Source organism: Cyclopterus lumpus, chromosome 6, assembly GCF_009769545.1.
Source record: "Cyclopterus lumpus isolate fCycLum1 chromosome 6, fCycLum1.pri, whole genome shotgun sequence".
NCBI classification, from domain to species: domain Eukaryota; kingdom Metazoa; phylum Chordata; class Actinopteri; order Perciformes; family Cyclopteridae; genus Cyclopterus; species Cyclopterus lumpus.
Window position 1 is genome coordinate 4305144 of NC_046971.1, and position 25656 is coordinate 4330799.

At 40.6% G+C, this 25656-nt stretch overlaps 3 protein-coding genes across 7 annotated transcripts; 1 reads left to right on the plus strand and 2 right to left on the minus strand.

The window, feature by feature from the left end:
* Positions 1 to 629: 629 nt before the first annotated feature.
* Positions 630 to 6683, minus strand: wee1 (WEE1 G2 checkpoint kinase). Its single transcript, XM_034534299.1, has 10 exons — positions 5634 to 6683; positions 4868 to 5073; positions 4379 to 4445; positions 3664 to 3836; positions 3033 to 3301; positions 2782 to 2871; positions 2591 to 2676; positions 2313 to 2483; positions 1805 to 1950; positions 630 to 1008 (listed from the first exon to the last, which is right to left on the minus strand). Exons 1-10 carry the CDS (start codon positions 6123 to 6125, stop codon positions 852 to 854), a joined length of 1857 nt encoding a protein of 618 aa, XP_034390190.1. The 5' UTR covers positions 6126 to 6683; the 3' UTR covers positions 630 to 851.
* Positions 6684 to 8323: 1640 nt separating this feature from the next.
* znf143b (zinc finger protein 143b) lies at positions 8324 to 20162 on the minus strand. 5 transcript variants are annotated; one of them, XM_034534294.1, is made up of 15 exons: positions 19716 to 20162; positions 17804 to 17919; positions 17021 to 17206; positions 16839 to 16919; positions 15965 to 16161; positions 14820 to 14888; positions 14612 to 14728; positions 14425 to 14500; positions 13534 to 13659; positions 12821 to 13000; positions 12424 to 12651; positions 11517 to 11665; positions 10782 to 10934; positions 10218 to 10346; positions 8324 to 8708 (listed from the first exon to the last, which is right to left on the minus strand). In XM_034534294.1, the coding sequence occupies exons 2-15, from the start codon at positions 17907 to 17909 to the stop codon at positions 8625 to 8627; spliced, it is 1881 nt and encodes a 626-aa protein (XP_034390185.1). In that variant the 5' UTR covers positions 17910 to 17919; positions 19716 to 20162; the 3' UTR covers positions 8324 to 8624. The 5 variants fall into 5 exon arrangements, with proteins under 5 accessions (XP_034390185.1, XP_034390189.1, XP_034390186.1 ...); XM_034534298.1 differs by having other exon boundaries at positions 10178 to 10346; XM_034534295.1 differs by having other exon boundaries at positions 17804 to 17916; positions 19716 to 19810.
* A 1186-nt stretch (positions 20163 to 21348) lies between these two features.
* Positions 21349 to 24475, plus strand: LOC117731844 (nuclear receptor-interacting protein 3-like). Its single transcript, XM_034534353.1, has 7 exons — positions 21349 to 21648; positions 22284 to 22451; positions 22586 to 22668; positions 22774 to 22913; positions 23018 to 23070; positions 23258 to 23346; positions 23827 to 24475. Exons 1-7 carry the CDS (start codon positions 21481 to 21483, stop codon positions 23834 to 23836), a joined length of 711 nt encoding a protein of 236 aa, XP_034390244.1. The 5' UTR covers positions 21349 to 21480; the 3' UTR covers positions 23837 to 24475.
* The last annotated feature ends 1181 nt before the right edge of the window (positions 24476 to 25656 follow it).

The following is a 25656-nucleotide window of genomic DNA, read 5'->3' on the forward strand; positions in this document are numbered from 1 at the left end:
TTAAAGCACTACGGATCACTTCTAACCTCACAGATAATGAGTGAGCTCACTGGGTTTGGTACTTCAAAAAACCAAAATGGATGATTTCTGCTCAAACGGCATGATCCATTCTCCATCCAACCAGAAGAATAAACATTAAATGGAGGGGGGTTGAGGAAGGGGGGGCAGGGAAACAGACTCCTGCTACTTGAAAATAAGAGCCAATGACCTCTAGAACGATCCAACCTGAAATGGGCCAAACCCCCGATACACACAAAACATCAATAGCAGCAGGTTTTTTATTTTTATTTAATTCTCTTTTAAAAAAAAAAAAAAAAATGTGGCAAGTTCCAGTCGTTGCCTCCAAAGTGCTCCATACAAACACGGACATTGTCAGTTCTCAGACCCTCTGGTAACCAGCATCAGGCATTTGACAGGCAGTAAGGTGCGCACGGCAAGTACATTCACACTGAAGCTTCTCCGCGGCTTCGGCTTTGTCGAAGGGGAAGTGCAAGGACAGAAACGGGTGATGGCGCCTGACGTTCATGCAAACTTAAGGAATGGCAGAGTGTGGAAAGGTAAAGTAAACTACCTTTGTTTCTTCTTCCGGGAATGACAAAGTTTATTTTTCCAAAAAAAGTTCATTGGAATTTTTTTTTTTTTTTTAAAAAGGGCTGAACCATGTTGGCAATGAGAGTCTATGGAGAGGCGTTCAAGTTCAGTTTTCTTCCACCACGACCCGACAGGCCGTGAAAAAAAAGGGAGAAACTTAAAGAGACCGATTCCGTCTTGAAATAGGTTTTTTTGATTTAAATTAGGTCCATGAGCCTTTTTTGTGTGTTTTCACTTCCTGTCTGGGTGGATTAAAGGATTTAGTAGATGGTGAGGCTGACCGACCGGTTCATCTTCTTGCCGATGAGCCTGGAGGTTCTGGGATTCGACTGGACCGTGGAGCGGGTCAGGATCCGGTCGGTGGACAGAACCTTCTCCTCTGCTGCCGCTCGGGCCTGCTGAGCCTTCTTCAGCTCCCTGGGGACGAGAAAGAGGTTCACTTGTTATTTATTGAGACCTTCAGTCAGGTTTGTTTGACTGAATTAAAGCTGCAAACTAATGAATATTTCCTTTATGGAATATTATGTGTCAGAAACTAAGTCCAAAGTGACGTATTTTGTCCGTGCAAACAACCAAAACCCCCCAAAATGTTTTGTTTATTATCCTAAAAGACAAAAATCTGCAAATATACACATCGTAGAAGAGATAGGGGTTGTCTTCTAGCAATTATGGGATGGACGATCGTCAGAGCGATCACCAATATCCAGACTTTGCAAAAAAATTTGACATTATTTTGGCTCGTTCCCCCATTAACGTATTCAGATTATAAATATGTATAAAACATTAAATTAGGCTAAATTAAATTTGACCATCATGTCATAATTCATGACATGATTTTATGCAACAAGGTAATCTGCTTTAATGCATATTTGTTGACCTTTAGCTTTTCAAAAACAACATTGTCACTGTGGATAACACAGTATCAAGAGGTTGGTCTAAGAGAGATTTATTTATGTAGTAAACAAACAATCTATCAAACTAATTGCTGATTAATTTTCTTGTGATTGACTAATCAGCTCGATGGTTTTTAGAAGGTAATATTTTTTTAATCAAAACGATTACTTAACTTATTTTTCTTCTCTTTACTTTACGTATAACCCTAAATAGCATTTCATCACCCAAACTAAACTTTAACCACGTAATCAAGTTAATCTGATACACGTTGCGCAACCCACTAACGAGTAACGATGAGAGCGCTTCATTCAATACGTACTTCTGCAGCAGCGCGTTCTTGAACTTCTCCGCGTTGAGCTCGACTCGGAGCTGGTCGGCACTCATTCTGGCGGCGGTGAGGAGCACCGGGTGTTTGATGAGCTCGGACGTCGACGGCCGTCTACTTGGATCGGGATGGATCATCAGCTGGAGGACGAGAAGGATTTATGAGATTAGAAAAGAAGTATATACAAGATCATGCTTTTTAAGTAAAAGCCGCTCCACAAAGATGTGATAAGAAATACAAGAACGCACCCAAATTCATCTACCAAGAGAAATGATTTATAGTTAAATAAAAAATTTAATTTTGATTGAAAATGAACATAAATTTGGCAGCAGAGCTAAACAATAGATTACAAGTTGTTATAGATCCCTCCATCAAAACACCATTGAGTTGCTTCAAAAACATTTTCTTAAGGTCCTTCATTTAAAAAAAAAAAAATCTAAAACTGAGAAAGGAATCACACACACACACACAAACAGGAAGTAGTAAGAAAGTTATGCATTACCTTGAGAAGACAAAGAAACTCTGGTGAGAGCATTTGGGGGATGGCGGGCAGTTTGCCCTCTCGGATCTCGTGCCACTTGTCTCCGTTGGTGGGAAGAGGCTCCGCCCCCGAGGCGCTGACGACAGTCAGAGCCAGAGCAAAGATGTCCGCCTTCGTCAACTTGCTGTAATCCTACGAAAAAGTAAAATCAGACCAATGAGGAGAAACGTTAACACCTTTTGTGAAGCTTTGCTCAAAAGTATAAAAAAAAAGGCAGTTCTTGGAGAAAGATGACAAACCTCTTGTAAAACTTCATTGGCCAGGTATCGGCTGTCACCTTCCTCCACTTGTGGGTTGTTCACTCGTGTCACATGACCAAGATCACCTGGGGAGGGCGCCAGAACAGATTAAAAACCACGACCGTCTTTACAGAGAGTAATATTTTAATAAGAAAACACAAGTCATCACACAGGAAGGGGAAGCAGCGTACCTATTTTGTAGACGACGCTGGTGGTCAGCCCTTCGTCATCATCACATTCGTCACAGCTGGCTACGGTCTTTCGTGAAATAAAGATGTTACCTAGGAAAAAAAAAGACGTTGACATTTCCATTAGTTTCTGACCTGTAAACATTCAGCTCCTGTTGTATAAAAGACACACATAGTGTAACATACATAAACGCCATCGTTATTATTTCATCACTACTACAATTAGCATAATTTCAGCATCCCATAGTACTCACTGGGCTTGATGTCCATGTGCACCAGAGACGTGGAGTGGATGTACTTGAGTCCCCGAGTGACTTGCAGCAGCAGATCTTTCAGCTCCAGCTCCGACAGGTAGCTGAGCCGCCGGTAGTTCTCGGCGATGGCGTCGGACAGCGTGCCGCCGTTGCAGTACTCGTTTTGGATGAGCATGTGGTCGTCCTCGGCCCAGGCGGAGTAGTAGCGCACCACGTGGGGGTGTTGGCCCAGCACGGCGTGGGCATACACCTCGCGCAGGGCGTTCTGTCTGTGGAGGAGGGGCAACAGACCGGTTTAATTAAAAAAGACACGGCTGGGGCAATGTAAGTAAAATGAAGGAGAACATGTTGGCTGGAGTTTATCTAGGAAATAACTTGCCATCAACTTTTATATCCAATTATGTAAAGGAGCACTTTAGATGACTTTGGGAGGCTTGTGAATATTGATCACTGAGGCTGGAAGTTTCATTTAAAACCTGCATGTCAACCACTTGTAATGTATTAATTATCATTTAAGTTTCTGACAGAGTTCAGATCCTCTTTAGATCATTTTTAAAAGGTTCAGAATAGACACGTTGGATACTGGACTAAATAATAAAGACTTTTTCAGATCGTTACGAAGTCAACGTACTCGTCTACGGATCCTGCCAGAGGTTTCTTTGATCTCTTGATGGCGTAGATGCAGCCGTCGAGTCGTTTCACACACTTGAACACAGCACCAAACTCTCCGCAGCCGATCTTCTCCAGCTCGAGGAACTCTGAGGCGTACCGGGACATCATGTTGCTCTCCATCATGGTGATCCTCTGAGAGAAGAAGAAAAAATGCATTATTGACAGTTACATTTGAGCTGATTCAAAACAACAACAAATGTCACAGACATTTCAATCCAGAGAGTTCCTCTGCAGGTGGGGTTTAATCAATCTACATATAAAAAAAAGGCAAATGGAGTAGTGATTTACAACTAAATATGTGCAATATAGCGAATACTGATTTATGTGTAATATATCAATACTTCCACTTGTTCTCATATGGTGTAATTACAAATCCTCTTTACAGGAAAATTTGTTTGGGATCCCAAAACAAAAGTAAAGTAAAAAGGTGATTATTTAGTCACCCCAAAAAATGCAGCTCCATGTCATGTCTGTTTTTTTGTAAGTAAGTATATATATATATATATATTTTTTTTTTGTTGTTTTTTTTTGTTTTGTTTTAATAATTTCTTTTATTTAAACTGAAATAAGCTGCACCAATCAATGACATATCTGCACAAAATATAACAAAGTTTCCAGTGACGAGAAATAAAGCACATTCCCAACTGTAAATATTTAATATATTTATTAATTACCTTGGATGGTGGAAGGACTTCCTCCTCTCCCTCACCGTCACTCGCCTCCATGTCTTCTCCACAAGAGCTGAGAGATCAGAACACAATAGGTTGGTTAGCATTCTGTCCAGCAGGGGGCAGCACCGGGGGAGGCTTCACAAGCACATGGCAAAGTCCACCAGTAACCATGAGGTCTTGGTTTCCACCCAAACCACCCCCCCAAAACCACCTGCACTCAGTCAACGGCTTTAACGTATCTGGTTATTCTAACAATAGAGTTGATCCGTGCTCGAGGTAAAAGGTGAATCTGTCCACAGGGCGGCCAGCAGGTTTTGCATTACTGCCATAACAAAAAGGTGGAAAGTGATAATACACCGAGTGATAATACACCAAAATATTGACTGCAGGCTGTCACCTCCCACCCCCTCCCCGAAACTCCAGCTACTTTTTGGACAAGTACTCCAATCTGCAGGTCTTTTAGGGTGCAACAAATAAATGGAGAAAACTCACTCATTCCAGTGCGCTCGCTTCCTGTTTCTCTGCTGTGTGGCGGACTGTATGAGGAGGGAGTCCGGTGTGAAGGGGTTAAAGTTCACCAGAGGGGTCTGCTGTCTCCTGCTGGTGTCTGTGATCGACTTTCCTGAAGGCTCCACATTCTTGAACAAGGCAACTCTCCTGCTGGAGGACCCCGAGCCCCTGGCTCTGGACAGCAAGCTCTGGAGAGAAGAAAAAAAGATTTAGTGCTGTGTTCATTACTTTGGAGAGTAAAAACAAAGCGTGATTTCAAATAAACCTGGTGAATAAACAATGAAGGGATCGTAGTTCTGAAATACAGCAATCTGGATTATATACATTTTAAAAGTTGGTGCTTGTTGTGTAATCTAGGATATTTTAAAACAAACATGTCCTGGCACAACGTTCAGGACTTGGCTGGCTGGCAAGCTGACAGTGGGAGCATTATGCAACAGTACAGTAAGTGGGTCATCGTGGTTAACTGAAATCTAAAAAAAACCAACTGACGTGTTGTTTATTTAAACCTGAGGTTGCTTGTATTTTTCCCCTGATGTTCCTTCCCAGTTTAAACACGTGACACAATCCCCAATAAGCAGCAAAAATAAATGTGCAAAAACATGATTGTAGACATTTACAAAGTAAATTGCAGTCTCGCATGTGTGGAAGAGTTTTTGCAAACCAATATGCAAAAACACTTTTAAAAAGTAAGTAAATGATGTCCACTGTTCTCTAATAAACACATTTTCCATCAACAAATACCAACCTTTGGTGTGTGCGGTGTGTCAAAAAGTCTCAATTTTCTGAAGGTTTTGTGCGGAGGTGTGTCGGGACAGTCCGGGATCGGGGAGCTGGATCCCTCCCCGTCGTCCTGGACGTAGGACCGCTCCGGGGACCCTCCTCCGTACAGCCGGGACGCCTTCCTCGGCGACGGCGAGCAGTTGGCGAAGATGACGCTGCTCGGGGACCGCAGGTGCGACGGGGACCCGTAGCTCTCCTCGTCCCACAGCTCCACGTCGTCGTCCCCGCCGGACTGGTTCAGCGGGCTGCTGGTCCCCTCCAGCCGCTTGTCGACGGGTTCCCGGCGCAGCGGCATCGGGGAGTCCATCTCCGTGAAGCCGGACTCTCCCCCGGTGCTGTTGTTCGCGTCCTCGATGGGCTCGTCCTCCCCGTCGCTGCACGTGAACTGCAACTTCTGCCGAATCGGGGGAGTTTTCGGGGAAGGGGAGCCGTGTCGATGGCGGCCGAAGCTCGACATTTTTTTTTTTTTTTAGGATTTTAAACCCCGGGGTCGTCGACGGGAGGAAGAAAAAAAATTACTTCACGCGGTTGGACCCCCTCTACGGTTATTATCCGAGACGACTCACTAATCTAGTTCACTTCTAACTACCTTAACATTAAAAAACAAAAAAAAAAGGTATCGATCGAAGAGTGTGAGCGAGACGCTTAAAGGTCCGTTAACGTCCCAGGAAAACGTGAACGTGCGAGCGGACTCCCAAACACGCCCATCCAGTGCGGAGAAAAAGGCCCCGGAGCCGTCGAAGGGGAAGCAAACGTCCCGAAGTCGTAGTTTAAAATAAAAAAATAAATACAAAACGAGCGATACTCGGGTCCGGTCGAGTGTCGGCAGCCCGTCAGAAAACTTCTCGATGGCCGACGCTGAAACACGTAAAACCCGCAACCAATGTTTACAATAAGGAGGAAGACGGAGGAGAAAAAAAAAAAAAGTTTGAATGAGTCAAGAGAACTCGGCTCTTCCGATCACGCGCGTGGCAAATGAGGCTTCCCGCGACCGTTGGTCACGTGGCTCCTCCCCCCCCCACACCCCCTCCCCCTCCAGCCCGCGCGGCCAATCGGAGCGCGTCTCGATTTTTTGAAAGAAGGGGGCGTGCCAGAGAAAAAGGAGGCGGGCAGGTCTCTTTCTGTGGCGCAGCAGCGATCTGGCGCGAACGCCGCGAGCCCACGAGTCACGCGCAGTTTACGTTAAGTCCACCCGGAGTCACGCGCAGTTTACGTTAAGTCCACCCGGAGTCACGCGCAGTTTACGTTAAGTCCACCCGGAGTCACGCGCAGTTTACGTTAAGTCCACCCGGAGTCAGGCGCAGTTTACGTTAAGTCCACCCGGAGTCAGGCGCAGTTTACGTTAAGTCCACCCGGAGTCAGGCGCAGTTTACGTTAAGTCCACCCGGAGTCACGCGCAGTTTACGTTAACCCCCCGCACGAGACATATGCGACGCATCATTGAGACGGCGGAACATGAATATATAAAGGTCCAATTAGAACGGGGGAGCACCCGATACTAAGTTTATGGTTCACACCAGACACAATGCATGTAAAACAATTATATTATGGCAATAAAACGGTTTCCAGTGGTCATAAAGCAGGAAGTACTTTTACTCTATGCTTTGAGTACAATTGTGAGGTACTTTTACTTCACTAAACTTCCATGCCACTGTATACTTCCACCACATTTCATTAAAAAAAAGATAATTATTGTACTTTTTGAATCTACTAAATGTACACGACAAAATTATGTATTTGTTAAAATATGAAAAATGTAACTATCCATCAGTAAAAATGTAGTTAACATGTTCTCCACCTCCTTATGGGGCTTTATAAGTCTTTATTTTACCAGTTGTAATATTAAAATGCTGCTTCGTGTCAGCATTAGTATTCCAATAATATAATAATCAAAAGGAAAGGGACCATTCTGTCATATTAAGTATACACAGGTACTACAATGTAAACGTACTCAGTTGCAAGTAATATCAATATACATATTTAATTATATTCTTAAGAGTAACCTAAATAATTATTGTTAGAAATAAATACTTTGATTTATGAATTATGCAGAAAGGCCCTTTAAAAGTGTTAACGTATTAGACTGGGTTTTAAATATGATTAAAAAAAAATTAATAACAAAGTACAATTGTAATTGTAGCTGGTTGAAATTTAGTTCATCTTAGCCACTTTATATATTGTTGGTTATTTTAACTTATATTGCATCTTATGACCATATCTCTTAAGTAAAATCTTAGTCGGCAAACAAACCAGTAACTAAATTTGTCATACGACGTAGTAAAAAGTAGAACTAGTTTCAATCGCTGCTTGAGTTTAAGGTGGTGTCTTAAAAACAAAAATGAAAATATATATTTTCCAATTCATGGTGGAAAATTCACAAATTGCACCCACCTTGTGCTTCGTCTCTTATCAGGTGTGTTTTATAAGGCCGACACCTGAAGACAGATGTGCACCTCTACTTGTTGTCATCCACATCTGTGAGGTTATACTAAAGGTTAAAAACAGGCCTTAATGTGCATAAATACTTGTAATGTTATATATATATATATATATATATATATATATATATATATATATATATATATATATATATATATATACATAAATAAAATAATGTTTAACAGGGATTCAAAATTAAAGTACAATCAACTAATCACACTTTTTAATGTATTTATTAGAAATAGCATTAGCTGTACACTGCCCTGTGCACTGTGCACCATAAACATAAGAAAGTGTTCCCCTCTCTCACCTTTTCTGGTTCGGGGAACAAAATTTCATAGCAGAACTCCAGTTATCAAAATCCTATGTACACATAAAAGCTAAGTTCTTTAGTGGAAAAAAAACATGGGAGGAAGACTTGTGATTTCTCTCGTTGATATCGTCCAATTGAGATGTTTTTTTTTTGTTGTTTAAAAAAAAAAAAAAAAATCCTAAATCGCAGTCCATAATGAGTCCATCAATCATCCAGGCCCGGAGACTCTCCTTGCTGTATTCTTGATGCTATTCTGATGGCTTCTTCTAGAGACGGCTGATCGCTGAGCTACAGAGAGGGGAGAGAAACATTAATCCACATACTGATTAATCATCACTGTTAATTGATCACTATGAATCCCCCCTTTGAGAGCCTTTCACTGTGAACGATTGTGTTAAAGTGCTTCTGTCACATGTTAAAAGGTGAGAAAACATTGTTTGCTTTTAGATTAACATGACAGAAAGAGCCCACGGGGGCAAATTAAAACTGGGTTTTCCAGAAGGGATAAAAGCACAAGACTTCGCAACCTTTGATGCAATCTTAGTCCCTCTGGGGTTTTAGGCTTGAATAGCTAATTTAGGTCTTTAATTAGTATGTAATATGTGGTTTAAACAATCGTTTTTGTGTAGATTAAAGATTATCATCTTTCTGTGATATGGATATTTTAGATTTAGTGCTGGTGATCATCGTGGATTTGGATTACATGGGAACTCACACATCCGGGGGTCGTTAGGTTTGGTTTAGTTTGATCCCCGATCAAATGTACCGGCAGGAGGATGGAAACCCCCCTCACTCCTCACCCCCCTCCAGCTGAAACCTACCTACCAATGACTTTTAGTTAAGTGTTAAGCAAATAGCTTAACAGGGTGGGATTTACTTAAATACCTTCATGCCTGTCAGTATCATATAAAACTCTTAAAACTCCTGTCAGTATTGTATAAAACTCCTGTCAGTATTGTATAAAACTCTTAAAACTCCTGTCAGTATCATATAAAACTCTTAAAACTCCTGTCAGTATTGTATAAAACTCTTAAAACTCCTGTCAGTATGATATATAACTCTTAAAACTCCTGTCAGTATCATATAAAACTCTTAAAACTCCTGTCAGTATTGTATAAAACTCCTGTCAGTATTGTATACAACTCTTAAAACTCCTGTCAGTATCATATAAAACTCTTAAAACTCCTGTCAGTATTGTATAAAACTCTTAAAACTCCTGTCAGTATTGTATAAAACTCTTAAAACTCCTGTCAGTATCGTATAAAACTCTTAAAACTCCTGTCAGTATTGTATAAAACTCCTGTCAGTATTGTATAAAACTCTTAAAACTCCTGTCAGTATCATATAAAACTCTTAAAACTCCTGTCAGTATTGTATAAAACTCCTGTCAGTATTGTATAAAACTCCTGTCAGTATTGTATAAAACTCTTAAAACTCCCGTCAGTATTGTATAAAACTCTTAAAACTCCTGTCAGTATCATATAAAACTCTTAAAACTCCTGTCAGTATTGTATAAAACTCTTATAACCCCCATCATTATGATATATAACTCTTAAAACTCAGTATTGTATCAACAGCACACTGAGTGTACTTTGCAGCAAAAGCAATCAATCAGGAGGCATCAATATATTATTCCCACATTATCCATTTCACAGATTTTCTGCATTTAAAGGATGAAGTTTTCAGTCTTCTTCTTTTCCTTCTTCGTCTTCTTCTTCTATAAAGTTATCTGATCACCTCCACAGATGGAAACTCACCCCACCAGTATAGTCACTCCTATGGCGTGGTTCTACCCACCTGCACAGCAATGTGAGTGCCGTTGGAGGTGGCCAGTAATGTGACAGGATGAATGTCATCCTGCTCTTGGCTGTAGCCCGCCTCCTCCACGGTTTGGAACGCGGCCATGTCCGGCGTCATGATGGCCACCTGAGGGAGACAAGGGACATTGAAGTATGTACACAAACCAATGCCTGGAAATCTCCTCAAGAATCTGAATAACCGTGTCCAAGAACGTTTGTATTTTTTATTTTTTTTTACACAATGGTAACACATATTGGTGATTTGTGATCGGCATTCGTCTGCCCACATCGTGTCCAGCGTTGTTGCCGTTTAATAAGCTTTATATTAATATTATTGTGTATTTTTTACTTTCATGCTAATCAAGCCACATTTAATTGAATGCAATACAAAAGCAGATTTAATTGAATTTAATTTCTACACATGAAAAATTCCCTCTTTTGATAGTTTAATGTTCGGTTCTTGTTTTAAGTAAAAGTATCCGGTCAGCTCATTATGAACCAAATATACCCCTAAGCACGTCCTTACACTACGGTCCACTCAACAACCAGTCAGCTGTTTTACCTGTTCATCTGATCCGTCTGTTGTCACCATGGTAACCGTGTGAGCGCCTTGCGTCGTCAGCTCGTGCGCCGGGATGGTGATGGTTGTGCCTTCTTGGGTTACCATGGTGATTGTGCCACCCATGGCCTGCAAGTCGGCGTCGGAGATGCTGACCTGATGACGCGCGACAAGAAATACGGCGTAAATCCTTCTGAAGCAGCGTGTTGTTGTTATTGTGTGTTGTTGTTTTTTTAAACTGGTAAAAGCACTTTGTAACTGTGTTGCAGATACAAATAAAGTTTATTAGTATTATTTATTTGATCAAATAGCTGCAAGTAACATTAACTAATGTAGCGATAGCGTCCCATTAGGTTAACGTACATGCAGCTACTGTAGCTAACGTTAAGTGGCGATCAAATCAATTCAAGCAATAAAAACAATAGAGCGGTTTCGACGACTTCTTTTCAACATATAATCAATCTAGTGTTGTAAACACTTAAAAACATAATACTTATTAATGTAAGTACACAACTCAACCAACTATTAAACACAGGTCAAGTCATTTTAAGACATTTAAAAAAAAAAAAGGCAGAAATGTTCAGTTATACCTTTAACTAAAATAAGAGTAGTACTCTGGAAATCTTGCGATTGTAATTAAAAGATGTTTTTTTTTTTTTCCTCTCATCGCTCCGTTCACGTTGACATTTTAAGACCTTGAATCGGGATTTCTTTGCGATGCCGTTGCGTCTCAACTACCTGCTGCTGCGACCCGTCCTCCTGCGTTACCAAGGCAACGTGCTGATGACAAATCATTTCCGAGCCCTCCACGGGAACCTGCTCCGAGCCGGAGTCGTCCGCACCCACGATCGCCGTCGTGTAGCTGACGTTGGGGTCGTCGATGGCGTCTGCGATTAAAGATCGGAAAGATTTTTATGCTCGTCACTGTTTGAGATAGTTTCTCCACGTTTGTTTAGTAATTAACTTCATATTTTATTTTCATTCTGGGTACATTTAAAAAAAATAAAAAATTTCCCCAAGCAGGTTTCAAACTGTATTGAGTATTTTCATATATACGTATATTTCTGCTTAATATGGTCTTGTGTTATAATCGTCTTTGGTGGGACGATTATATTTCTTTGTGGTATCCCATTCGTTGACCCACAATCCCTGAAGGTTTTATGAATGAACATTTCATGCAACAATACTATTTGAATAGTATTATACTCTTTGAAGATGGGCTTCAACTAACAACTATTTTTCCTTTTCAAATAACAGCTTTAATGGTGAAAAATGTCCTTGAGTTCAAGGTGACGTATATATATATATATATATATATATATATATATATATATATATATTCTATCCATTGTGTAGTTTTATCCGACCATCAGTCCCAAAACAAAAAAATATTCTAAAAGCATCAAATTGTCTGGTTTGTTATGAGCTGTTTTTTTGTTCATTTTCACTCAACAATTCAATTTGTTCACCAATTATTGACAATTATTTTCTGCCAATTGTGATTTTGATTAATAAACCAGAGAGCGTTGAGTATTTTTGCTTTTAAAAAAAATGATGCCTGTTTGGGGCATCGACTAATCGTTGCAGCACTTTATTCCAGTTTGACCTCGTCTCAGAGCTTTTTAATGATTACGTTTCCACCGACCTGTTGGGGGTTCAAAGTAGGCCTCCTGCTCCTCCTCGATGGGCTCCGTGTCATTGTGCGCGGTGCGCTTGTGCATGGCGAGCGTCGAGATCTGCTTGTAGGTTTTCCCACAGTGGTTGCAGTTGTAAGGTTTGCAGGGTGTGTGAACTACGTGGTGTTTGTAAAGGCTGGAGTATTCTGTGAAGCGCTTTTCACAGCCAGGCACTGTGCAGACATAAGGCTTCTCTCCTGGGGGAAGTGTGGAAAAGTAGGTTTTAATTTCATTTCAAATGTTGTACAAAAAACGGTGGCAAATCGTGCACAAGGAAAACCCCGTAATAATGCTGGAATCTTAACTATTCAAACATTTATTCCATAAAATCAGTACAAGTCGGATCGGCCTGGGATGTCGACTCACCAGTGTGTATCCTCATATGGTTCTTGTAGTTGGTGGCACTGGCGAATGACCGTCCGCAGCTCGGCTCAGAGCAGTAGTAAGGCCGCTCCCCGGTGTGCGTTCGGATGTGCACTTTGCGGATGTTGGAGGTGGTGAACGACCTGCCGCAGCCGTCCACCGGACATTTAAAAGGCTTCTCTCCTGCGGGCGAGATGATAGGGACGTCAAGGTTTTAAGGGCGTAGTCATCATTCCTAGTTGTACATTTCTATATCGTTTTAAAATTCATTTTATGAGTTCAATTATATATATATATATATTTATTTTGGTGACTAGTTTTGTGTGTAAAGAAATAACTAAAACGAATACGTTTAAACTCAACTGCGAGTTGATTTTTAAAAAATTTCTCGAGGGAAAATAAAAGGGTTGGACGTGTCACACGTGGTGGTGTTCTCTAGGGCTCTCCCTCTCTCCCAATGAGATTTAACCCAGAAAAATGAATGCTTATTCAAAAATAAAAACGGCAGCAGCCCGGAGCCGAGCGTCTTGTGATCACCTCGTGTCTGAAAAGTCCTGCAGCACTTTGTGGGGGAAACACCGTGTCATTTGTTCAGCCTCTCCTGGACCGAGCCAAACAGAAGATAAACCCTGTGCCAGATCTACGATCATTAAATAAAATACATGCATACCTTTTCAGGCATTACGGTGCAACACAATGATATTGGTATTGTGTACCTGTGTGGGTCCTTGTGTGCTTTTGAAGGTCTCCAGATGTTTTAAAGGACTTGCAGCAGTTCAGTTCTTGACATCGATATGGCTTCTCCCCCGTGTGCGTGCGTGAGTGACTCTTCAGTCCGTACCCTTAAAAAACAAAAACAATCCCATAAAAAACAGAAAACTCAAGAGTCACTAACATTCAGTTATGACCTTATTCCTGGGTTAATCAATACAGATTTAATTTAAAAAGTGTTGTTGACGACACAACGGTAATTACAGCATTTTCATTCCAAAGAATTCCAAAGTAATCCGAAAAAAATTGCTATTTCTCTACTAATTATGCAAAAATAAGAAATAAAAATACAAAAAAAGAGCAATGTTCCAATGTGTAATTTGTTTAAACAAAATACACCAATTGGCTTAAAAGTTTAACCGTCTTGGAAGACGGCCAGTAAACCAAAGTTAATATATTTTCCATAACCCCTGGAAAAGATTACGTGCGTTATTAAAAGTAAACTCCCTTTGAAGACTGATGAATGTGGCGAGGTGTAAATGCAGGTGCTCATTGATCTGTTCCATTTGAACTATGTCTTTGAAGACTGAAAGTGTGGATTATACCAATAAAAAAACAAACAAGAGAAACCCACTTTTTTCTTCTTCTTCATTTATAACTTTCGTATTATTATTATTATCCGTTATTATTTATCGTTACGTCTTACATGTGAGGGAAGGCTTTCATTTTAATGTTGGGACAATAATCTCTGTCCCTTTGGACGAGAACACATCTGCTTCTTGGTTATGGGAAGTTAATAATAATAATAATAATAATAATAATAATAATAATAAAGATATTGCTGAAAGAAATGGCTTTAAAGTAAAACAAGACAGATCAAGAGAGACCAAAGCTACCTGTTGCAAACTTCTTCCCACAGCCCGGATAGTCACAGACGTACGGTTTGTCTCCAGTGTGTGAGCGCTCGTGTACCTGCGCGGACACACACACACACAAAACAAAACTGAAAACGTAAACTAATAACGTCACAGGAAGGTGCTTTTTTAAAAGAGGGAAATGTTGTTTTTAAACCGCCACGCTCACCTTGAGGTGGTGGGCGGTGGTGTAGAGTTTTCCACAGCCCTCGTATTCACAGCGGAAAGACTTCTCCCCGACGTTTGAGCCCCTCCCTGACCGGTTGTCTTGACCCTGCAGCACAATCTGAAAGACAACATGAATTAAGAGGCTGTTAAACCGGGAGGATAACAACAACAACAACAACAAAATGAATACAATACTCTAGAAAAGTTACCCGCATGTGGACGCCGTTGTCTGCTTCCACTCTGCCGAAGGACCCCAGCGGGTTTTCGATGTTCTCCACCTGACGGGAGGGAGACGGGACACTCGAGTTACGAACATTCACAACCAGACGCACACAGGTGTGTTATGTGTGACACAAGATAAACCAAGACTATATGAATCTATTTCAAGGCTCAACATTCATGCTTTCTTTTCCTTTCTCCTCCACTTCTCTTGGTCACAAGTCAATTTTTACTTGACGCTCTTCAAATTGTTTTATTTTATTAGCAATTAGCAAATGACAACCAAGGCCAGTGTTATTTGTCACGTTTAATGTTTATTTAAGTACATTTTCAGCTAAACTAAACCGTTTCCAGGATAATAAAAAAAACGCTCGCTCGTGCTTCTGCTCATAAACTTTGTTTTTACACGTGCCCGATCGGTACTTCACATATGCAACTCTCAGAGATACTTCTATCATCAGCTACAGGAAAAACTATGACTTTAATTATTCTTTTTTTTAGAGAGTTTGGATTTACTAGCCAACCGTGGCATTTCACTTGCCCAAGTGGCCGATCCTTACAACAGGTAAATGTCAATTAGAGTTGTCCTCGATCAAAGAGTTGACAAACACTCATTCGATGAAGCCGACTAATTGATTAGTTGATTTAATTGACAGAAGTTTCTCCACTAAAAGCACCACTTTGAGTCTCGTGTTTACCAGAGATGTGCTCGTAAGTTTGCAAATAAGTCTTTCAGCATAAAAACAACAAAAACTAATCGCCTATAGAAATCTTCCGACGGCCCTTATGTCTTTCCAGTTTATATTAGCACATGCTGAACCACAATATCTCTATACAGATTCCAGCTTTTACAAAAAAATGTTTGACTAAAATAAAAGACACAAAAGATTTTTTTTTTAAAGTAAGCGTAACAAAAGAAAATAAACGTTTGTTTAAGCATATTTAAATCTGGATGCATTGCATTTAATGCCACTAAAACAGTCAAATCAAAACATAAAAATGTAAAAGAAATATACGTGAAGTAAAAATAGCAATACAAATTATTATTATTATTTACAGAACAGTTTAGCATCAATATATTCTTCCAAGCCAAAGGGATAAACAACAACATGTCCAGTTTGCCCGACGCGCTCACCTTGGTGGTGTACTGCTCCAGCACGCTGATGGTCTCGGGGTCGATGGCCGTGGCCTCGGCCTGCAGGTCTGCGATGGTGCCGTCGGCCTGGATGGCCAGGATGGTGTTGGACTGGGGCATGTGCACGGTGTGCTGGATGTAGGCGGTGCTGCCGTCCTCCAGCTGCACCTCCTGCAGGCCGCTCTGTTCATATGCATCTGCACAGAAAGGAGGAGAAACTGGGCTCAGGTCCAGGGTGAACACTGAGATGGTCATCGCTCAGGGTGGACGGATGGTTTCCCTCATTGAATGTAGTCAAACGGTTTCTTTGGACTAAATCTCTCAGCTATAAAGAAATACATTTCTGGCTCTATTTGTTACATCTCGTTTTTTTTTTTTTTATTTCCTACGACACATATTTTAAAAACAGAAATGCCACAAAGAATGTCCACACCCAAAGAAACACCACTCGAAGAAACTGAAAGCAGCCACAAGACACTGTATTCTGCATTTCAAGTAAATTGTGTAACCTGTTCATGAACACATAGCTAACTCTTCTGAGGTTTCTAGTACACGGCTTCTCTAAAAGGTTGTAAAAGGGGCATTGTTGAAAGGGAGACTGAATGAGAGTAGGTAAACCAAAACAGTAAATTATAACTCTTCCTTTACCGTCTTTGGTGTTAAAAATGAACAAAACAACAAAAACGTTACAGCTCTTCATCACAAATGGCTTGTAGAATGAACGGAAAATAAATCGACCGATAAAGCATAACAATGTTAGTATTTTTCGACATGTTATTAAATAACATGAGACACTTGAAGAAAGATATGTAACGAACTCAAAAAATCTTTGAGAAAATCAATCTCTTAGGTGTACTTCTGTTTTGTTTATTACCTTTGGGCGTGTGGATGTAGGCTGTTGTTCCGTCTTCTAGCTGAACTGCTTGTCCATCTTCAAGCTGTAAACTGTCCCCTCCTAAAAACAGAACGGTAACCTCCGCTTAGCTTGAGTTTCTGGATATCTTCACAGTAGCAGGACGGCGTCAAGCCATCCAGTTGAGATCTGTAATTCATCACCTTTGGGCATCGACACATGCTGAACGTAGGCAGCGGAGCCGTCCTCCAGCTGGATCACCTGGCCGTCCATGATCTGCCCGTCCGAAAAGGACGACTTGGAGTCGTGCTGGATGTACGCGGTGGATCCGTCCGCGAGAGTGACGGCCTGCAGGCTCACGGTGTCCATGCTCTCCATCTGATCTCCGTCTGGGGGTAGATGTGGGAAATTACAACTCTCGAAGCGGAAAAAAAGACCTCTGGAAGGTGCGAGATCATGTTTTGGTTGTACGTGGAACGGAGATCATTTCCCTTGAAATACACACCGCACGCTCACGTTGACGCACGCGATCGTCTCAAAGCTTTTACAAAAGGGAGAAGACTGTAACTGGTTTGTAGAATTCGCTCATTAGATACTCCTCCTTTATAAACCAAGCACATTTAAAATTGACTTGATTAGGATTTTGTTTTGCATCCCCAATTTTGGTTGAAATACTATTTATATATTCTATATATACTCTATATGACTATGCTAAATTATGTTTTTTATCATTTGTATCTTAATATACTTTTATAGCAACTAACAGTTTATAAATAAAATGTACGCGGGATAATAAACAATGTTTAATTTAATAGAAAATCAGTGATTACAAAGTACAATACAAATTATTCTAGTATGCATCTGTACTTTTACTCAGCGGTAAAGCGTTATCACATATGAGGAAAGAAAATATGAACGGAAGAATGATTTGTCCGGCTGTCCATCTGGAGCCGTATTCCAACACGTTAAGGGGTTCGAGAGCTCACCTCCCACCGTCACAGCCTCCGTCAGACAGAGCGTCACCGGCTGCCCGTCCGCATCGTGAAACTCTGCCATTCCCTGGGAGTCCCGGTTGATCTGGGCCAAGAGCATGCTTCAGCTGCTGGAGCGGAGACACAAACAACACCGTTTTTATAATTATACTGGTGTCCGCATGTCAGCCAACACACAGAGGGACTTGTATGTGTGTGTGTGTGTGTGTGTGTGTGTGTGTGTGTGTGGAAAGCATGTGCAATGATATAGAAATATGCAAGATAAAAGGAGAGAGCTGATATAATAACAGTCTCACAACTAGATTTTAAAGCAGATGCTCACATGACATCACAGCTTTTAAGATCAGGGAATAAAGCGTAAAGGTGAAGGCCTGATGGCGCATGTTCTCAGATATTATAACAAACAGCTGTAAACATTCCATTGTATACTAGTGACTCTTATAAGCCTTAATCTTGGTGTAAAAACAATAACAAACCAGACCTGCTATCGTTGCTTTTCCTGTTTGTTCTCATGTTGCTTTCTGTTGGTTTGCTTGTTTTGTTTTACCTTCGTCTGTAATGTCACACGATTTTATGTTGTCTGCTTTAAATTGTTTTGTATTAAATGTCTGCATTGTACTTTACATGACACCTTGCCGTAGTTCCCTGAGCTTTTAATATCCTCCATGTCTTGGTTTTACCTGTTCTAATTTAACATCTATCTTTTATTGTTTACACACAACATTTGAAACATACACTACCAACACTGGCACTTTTACAGTGATGTTGATCAATGTGAATTGTCCCTGAAAATAAATAGTACTATACACACTAAACTCATAGTATCTTTAAGTGTACATGGTAAAAAAAAAAAAAATGCAAATAGAGCAGTAATAATTAGTTTTATGGTGGGTAAAAGAAAAGCTTTTATAGGTATAAAGGACAGCATTACTGCAGCTCTAGAACAGTAAGCAGCAGAGACTATTATAACATTAAACAAATTAGGGGATAGTTTTTGGGGTACATACAAAAAGGTATAGAAAAGTATCGTACAAGGACAATAAGATGCTAGATCATGATGTTATGGTGATCATACCCCTTAAAATACACATGCTTTAACATTTAAAAACAAACCCAGATACACAAAAGTATATATACTTGTTATAGTACAGGACTGTGAGGTATTATAATACTTCACAGATTACCACTGAGACATAATAACATATCAAACTAGACAGTTGCAGTCATAGCTGTGTAAATATTAAACTTTTTTTTGTTTTAATGCTCTCTCATTTCATCTCGGCGTTGGCGCTTGATATTTTGGAGTATAGCATTTAGAGGAGGGGTAAGCTAGCTACGGCGTTAGCTTACAGCTGTGACTCGGGAGCATGTGTCCCTCCGTAATAAAACATTATTAAACCCCCCCAATCAAGTGCTGTGACGCGGCACTGCTCGACCCACGGTACGGATTGAACTGCCCTTAACGTCACGTCGCGTAACCGGGGGCGGTTAGCCGCCGCCAAGCTAACGGAATGCTAACCGAATCGCTGCTGTCACGACTGCGTGTGTGTTTTTTTTCTTCCTTCTCTTCTTTATTAGCGGCGAGCAAACGGTTTCGTCTCGCGGAGGGTCACGTTAAATAAATGGGAGTGCAACGTGCGTAGTCTCGGTCGACTGTGGCAGTCGCGGGTGCTCGCTAGCTGCCTCCGCGCGCAGCTACCCAGCCGAGCTACTCTAACTAGGAAACGATAGCTAATTAAGGATAACTTCAGCATTTTGACTCGCTGGATGTCATTTTGTATTTCTCGTTAAAACGGGCTTTCCCGTCCGTCTTTTGAATCCCGATCGCAGCCCGTCACTCCCTCTCCCTCTCGGAGATGGCTGTGGGAATAATGCATACTGGGTAAAAACCAATTTATATACTAACCTCCGAAAAATTTCCAACAATTCCTCCTGTTCGACCACCATGCACCAGTGCAGGAAACGCTCCACGCGCCGGGAACATGTATGACGGCAGAACGCGCCGCGCGGTGGCGCCCGCCCACCCGAGATTCAGACGCGCCGATTGGTCGCGGAGATCCCCGCCGCCGCTCCGATTCGCCAGTCGGAGGCGGAGTTGCCGTTATTCAGCTTCCTGGGCCCCTGGCGGACGCCATTCCGCGTCCGTTTTCGTATTGTCTCCGTGCTTTTATGCCAGAAAATGCGCATCGTCGTAGTTGGGAAATAAATATTTAAGCTTCAATTCAAGACGACGTTCAACCGAGACTGTGGATTGTAAACCACGGTGCGCCACAGACGGTGGTTAGATGGGTTCCCCTGCGATATAAACAAAGATGTGTGGGCAGGTTTTTCGGCATCCATGTTGAAAAACAAGGTCGTGTGGGTAAAAAAAAAAAAGGGGGAATGTGGGCAATGCAGTGAAGAAGGGAGGCTCAGAGAGATGCAACGTGCAGCTGGCACCTGGCAGCAAAAATACACATTTTAAGAACAAATAAATGTGGATTTCAACTCATAGATATGTAGAAAGGTAGTGGTGGAAGAAGTAACGTTGCAATACTTTGCATTCGTGGAAATACAATATAAATCCTGCATTCATAATCTAACCTAAAAGTACACATATTAGCGTAGAATAACACACACATATACTTAAAGTATGCTAAAAGTACCAATAAGTATGCCCAATGCAGAATGGCCTATTTCAGAGTCATTACTGGATTATAAATAGTAATTTACTTTAATGTAGCTGGTAAAGATGGAGTTAATTTGTTTAAGAGGCCCACTGTTAGGTAGCTGGACCTATACAACGTATTAGTTTAATTGTATGCTGTGCAGTAGAAGTATAAAGTAGCAGAAAATGGAAATAGTACTCCATTTTGTACTTGAGATTATTTGAATAAATGTAACGATAACTATATTTCACCACTGATAGATATATGGATAGATATTAATCATTAGTAGCCTACAGTGCCCTTTTAACAAATGAACACAATATGTACAACGTCCTTGAATACATTTAGACAGGTGCGAGACGATTCAAGTTATAGAAGTAATTAACTGACTGAAAGCCATTGCAGGGACTTTAAGTGTGTGAATATTACTTGTTGGCCCATATCAGTTTTTATTTTTTAATTTTTTAATTTGTTGTGCAGTTATAACAAAAATAATAAATACAAGTTTCAATAAAGAAAAAAAAAATCTACAAAATGATTCCTGTTGAAAACAATGTTTACCTCTTTCACAACATTATACTTTTTATTTTTTTCTTCCGGAGTCACGATTCAATAAAATGACGTGTTTGCTCCATGTTGAAGCTGCCACGAGACACAACAAACGAACCGGGAAATACCACCAAAGTAAAAGCTCTCATTCAATAATTATTTGCATTAAATGGCTACAGCTTGAATAAAAAAATAAAAAAAAGTTATGATAGTCTTCCATCTTAAAACACTATTTTATATTCATGCATTTCAATGGAACATTTTATGATAAATAAAAAAAAAAATGTAATCCGACTTTTATTTTGACGGTTCCGACCGGAAGTCGTACTTGTTTCCTGTCTGACTTGACCATGGTGGGGAGAGGAGGGGGGGGAGAGAGAGAGGGTGATGATGGGGGTGTCTCTATAACTCATCACCGGGGGATTCCTCATCATAAACTCACACCGGTGGAGGCTACAGATTCAGACCGCCGTCATGTTCACCGGGACGCGGACTGAGAACCGCGGGGACTCGGGGGTCCTGGATGCGGCGGCGCTGAGGCAGCAGAGGAGGCTGAAGCAGGCGATCCAGTTCCTCCACAGGGACTCGGCGGACCTGCTGCCCCTGGATGGACTGAAGAAGCTCGGGACATCCAAACAGGGGGTGAGCCTCTCATGACAGGCCTATTATGAGGATATATGTATCCTATTTCACCTTATAGGATACTGTGTTATTTTACTTTATAACCTTATCAACTATATTCGGTTCAGGTTATATTTCCATAATAATACAGACACTAAATAATAATATTTATTAATTCTACTAATGTATTTTAGTTTTATACATCTTAATATTTATTTATCTGTATTTATTTATGTCCATTCTGGGGCTTAAACTTTAACCAAATCACAGGCTTTAAGCTAGAATATAGCAAATTGTGAAAACAGGAGAGTTACTTTAATTCTTTTGCAATTAATTATGTAAATTTGGAAATGTAACTTGTATTTTTGCTGCATGCTAAAATATCCCGGTGAAAATATTAAATAATTGTTTTCACCCATTTTGTTTTCTTGCGTATAAATCTTTCATATGTAATTAATATGTAATACATTACATTGAATATAAGTAATATTCTGCATATTTGTTTTTTAATCTACACGTTTACCACATTATAAGGCAGTACGGATACATTATTATTATTTATTTGTGTTTAAGATCCAGCTCCACAATGGATGAGATGACAACTTGGCCACATTTTTACTGACATTTCTCTTTATTTTTATGTTTTTATCGTATAGCAGCCGCATCATATTCTCCAGAAGCGCCTGCTGGAGGCCAAGCGGTCCCAGGGGAGGATGAACGTGTGTGGAGTGACGCCAAACAATGGAGCGGTCCTTCTAAACTGCACTCAATTCAACTCGGACGAGGAAGAGGAGGAGGAAGATTTCATCTACGTGCCCTGCGAGGTGAGCGAGTAAAAATGTACATTATGAATAATCAGAAGAGGTTATTTATGTAAATGATCTGTACAATTATCGCAACACAAATAACTGCTTTTTTCTCCCTTCTCTGTTTTTATTGTTGTGTTTGTTGTTTACAGTGTTTAGGACAGCAAGTGAATGTGCTGATTGACACCGGCTGCAAACTGAACCTCATGTCCTCCCTGACTGTGGAGAGATCCGGGTGAGCCGCTCGCCATCGGTCCGTCTGACGAACATCGAGGTCCCGTCGAGTGTTCAGCGATTCATTTTGTTGTTGTTGTTGTTGTCGTCGTTGTTTCCCTCGAAGTTTGAAAGATCTGGTCGAGGAGAACAAGATGGAGACGGATGGTTTTCCATTTCAGAGGAAGCTCTGCGTCGACGGACTCATCCGAGAACTCAGCGTGAGCATCGGGCCTCTCAGGATAATGTGCTCCTTCGCCATCGTAGGTAAGAAGGGAGAATATCAAGATTCCATTGACCTTTGTGACCCTAGCTTGTGATTTTAAGACCTTATTTATGACATCATTGTCAATAAATCACATGCATTGCAGAAAGCAACAGACCGCTGATGTCTCTGGGCAACAAGACATTAAAGTCACTCAAGGTAAGTCCTCCGCGTCCTCAGACTGCATCAATCATCCAATCACAGGAGGAAACAGTGACGAATAACATGCAGCGACATCTACAACATTGTGTTATCACTAGTGAGGCAACAAATAAGCACACATGGTGTCTCTCCACCTGCATGTGTATGTTTAATGTGTTGTTGTTGTTGTTGTTGTTGTTTTCAGTGTGTAATTGACACTGAAAAGCAGATGTTGGTGTTTGGAACGACCGTCAGGGAGCAACTTCAGTTTGCCAAAAAGCCGTTTGATGAAAGGTAAGATTTCCACACAAGCATGGAGAATATATTGTAATATAAATACATAATTTAGAATTAGAATAACACACTTATTGTTCCATAAAACACTTTTCATGGTGTTATTTGTCAAATTCCCCCCCAAAATGTCATTGATTTTTAAAATGTGTTATTGTTTTTACTGCTTCTGTGCCATATAAAGTGCATTGAGTACCTTTTGTAGAGCAATATTTATATTTAAATTAAATGCATTATTGTTATTATTATTTGTATTGTTATTAATGTTAATATTATTGCTAATAATAATATAATTTACTTTTTTTTTGCAAAAGGTTCACACATAAAATGCATCCACAAAATATGAGAATAATAGCATCTGAGGTTTTGTTATATTTGGACATCTTTCAACAAAACATATTTTAATCCTTATGTGTGACGTTCACTGAACATTTAATGGAAAATTGAGGAATCCAAATATTCTGCTTCTTCCTCTGACTTCAGAGACCTGTGACAACAACAACAACAACAACGACAACGACAACGACTCACAGTCCCTAACAGCAATACAAGTATTTACTCCTACAACCCGACGCCTCGTTGGAGAACCTCGGCTTTTTCCCCTCATGAATTCTCACGTTCTCTCCGTCCCATAATGCACTAGTTTGTACATAAAGGTGTAAACAGCCGCTCCACAAACAGCCTCTCATGTAGCAACCAATCGCATCCCTGTATCCGACGTGATCGTGTTTTAGCTGTCGCCACATTATAGGACGTCTTATGCAGTTAGAAAACCAGTAATTAGAAGATATTTTAGTGCTGTAGACTTAAAGATTCTGATAGAATTGTGATTTATAATATATTGTATCTTAGAAATAAGTATCGTTCCGCCAGACGTCGAGCAGTATTCTCGGAGAACGAGAGTCGGGAGGATTTGTATTTCCTGTGACGTGTAACTGATGAACTTCCACAATGTATTGCATACAACTGTTTATCTACTGTATTTTATAATGTTGTAAATGTATTTTATAGTCAAAACAACAACCTGTATTTGCATCGAGGCCACTGCCTTTTTAACGTTTACAAAAATGACACTTGTAATATGTTTTATCACTGGCACGGAGTATCCAATAAAAAAAAAAATCCCAAATGATGTGAAATGTTTCTCTGCGTTTTTTTTTCACAGGAAGTTTAGCTTAAAAAAAAAATGTCAAAAGATTCTCACACAGGCCGGCCTATTTTATCTGAGAGCCGTTTATGAAACTGGGCCAGCCGAAGGTAGTCTGACACAATTAGTGCCGTTAATGAGGCGTAAAGCAGAAGAAATGGGTCTCGACCCCCAGAGAGCTGCTCCTGGATCAGCTGACCTTTGAGGGCCGGTGAACAGATCCTCCAGCGGCCGGGAGGGAGACCGGCTCCCAGTCGAGAGCACGTCTCCATGGAAACCGACATCAACAGTGTTGCGGGAGTTGTCGTCTGCAGCCGGCTGTAAAGGTATTGTACAACTTACAGAAAACATGATAGTTAATAATAATTAATAATTGTGTTTCCTGCTATCGTCAGTATGAGTTCTAAACAGTACTGAAGTAGCGATACTTTTCTGTAAATGTATGTAAAAGTACAACACTTATCAATAAAATGTAATTCAATTATTAAAGTAAAAGTAACCTATGGGAATGGTACCTTTCAGATTATATTATTATTATTATTATTGGAATATTATTACTGATTTATTACACGTTAATATACTATTTGATAGTTTAATCTATAGTTTCATATTTCATAAATCAATTGTATGTTTTGTAAAGGTTTAATCTGTAAAGTTAAAAATAACTCAAAGGTACAATATTTCTCTCTTAAATGTAGTGGAGAAGAAGTATATTGAAACACTCAAGTACAAGTACCTCAAATACTTGAGTAAATGTACTTATGCTTTCCACTACTGGTTCTAAATGTGTGTGTATTTCATATTCTTGTTTTCTGCAATGTATCATTGTTTTTAGTTTTTATCCCCGTCTCTCTCTTTTTTGCATTGTTATGTTTCTCTCAACTATTATTAGTATTATTATAATTGTTCTACTTTCATCCTGACATCGTCGCGGTCCAGAGATGGCGTCCGGGCCGACGTCGGCCCCGGAGGCCGCGCTGGTTCCTCTGTTTCTGGGCGGGCGGAGATGCAACGTCACTTTCGTCGTGGACAGCTCAGAGGGCGCGAGAGCTGCTCTGGGATCAGTGAAGCGCCTGCTGATCCAGACCCTGCTGACCAAGGCTTCGCTCAGGGACTCTCTGTTCAACATCGTGACGTTCTCAGGCGAGGTGAGGTGGGGTCACGAC

Coding starts and splice junctions, on each gene's coding strand:
- LOC117731844 (XM_034534353.1), top strand. CDS start 21,481: ATGTTCACCGGGACGCGGACTGAGAACCGCGGGGACTCGGGGGTCCTG. Junction 21,649..22,283: donor TCGGGACATCCAAACAGGGG/GTGAGCCTCTCA, acceptor TTTATCGTATAG/CAGCCGCATCATATTCTCCA. Junction 23,071..23,257: donor AGACATTAAAGTCACTCAAG/GTAAGTCCTCCG, acceptor TGTTGTTTTCAG/TGTGTAATTGACACTGAAAA.
- znf143b (XM_034534294.1), bottom strand. CDS start 17,909: ATGCTCTTGGCCCAGATCAACCGGGACTCCCAGGGAATGGCAGAGTTT. Junction 16,920..17,020: donor GCATGTGTCGATGCCCAAAG/GTGATGAATTAC, acceptor TTCTGTTTTTAG/GAGGGGACAGTTTACAGCTT. Junction 12,652..12,820: donor CCATATGAGGATACACACTG/GTGAGTCGACAT, acceptor CACTTCCCCCAG/GAGAGAAGCCTTATGTCTGC.
- wee1 (XM_034534299.1), bottom strand. CDS start 6,125: ATGTCGAGCTTCGGCCGCCATCGACACGGCTCCCCTTCCCCGAAAACT. Junction 5,074..5,633: donor ACACACCGCACACACCAAAG/GTTGGTATTTGT, acceptor TCTTCTCTCCAG/AGCTTGCTGTCCAGAGCCAG. Junction 2,484..2,590: donor CCAATGAAGTTTTACAAGAG/GTTTGTCATCTT, acceptor ACTTTTTCGTAG/GATTACAGCAAGTTGACGAA.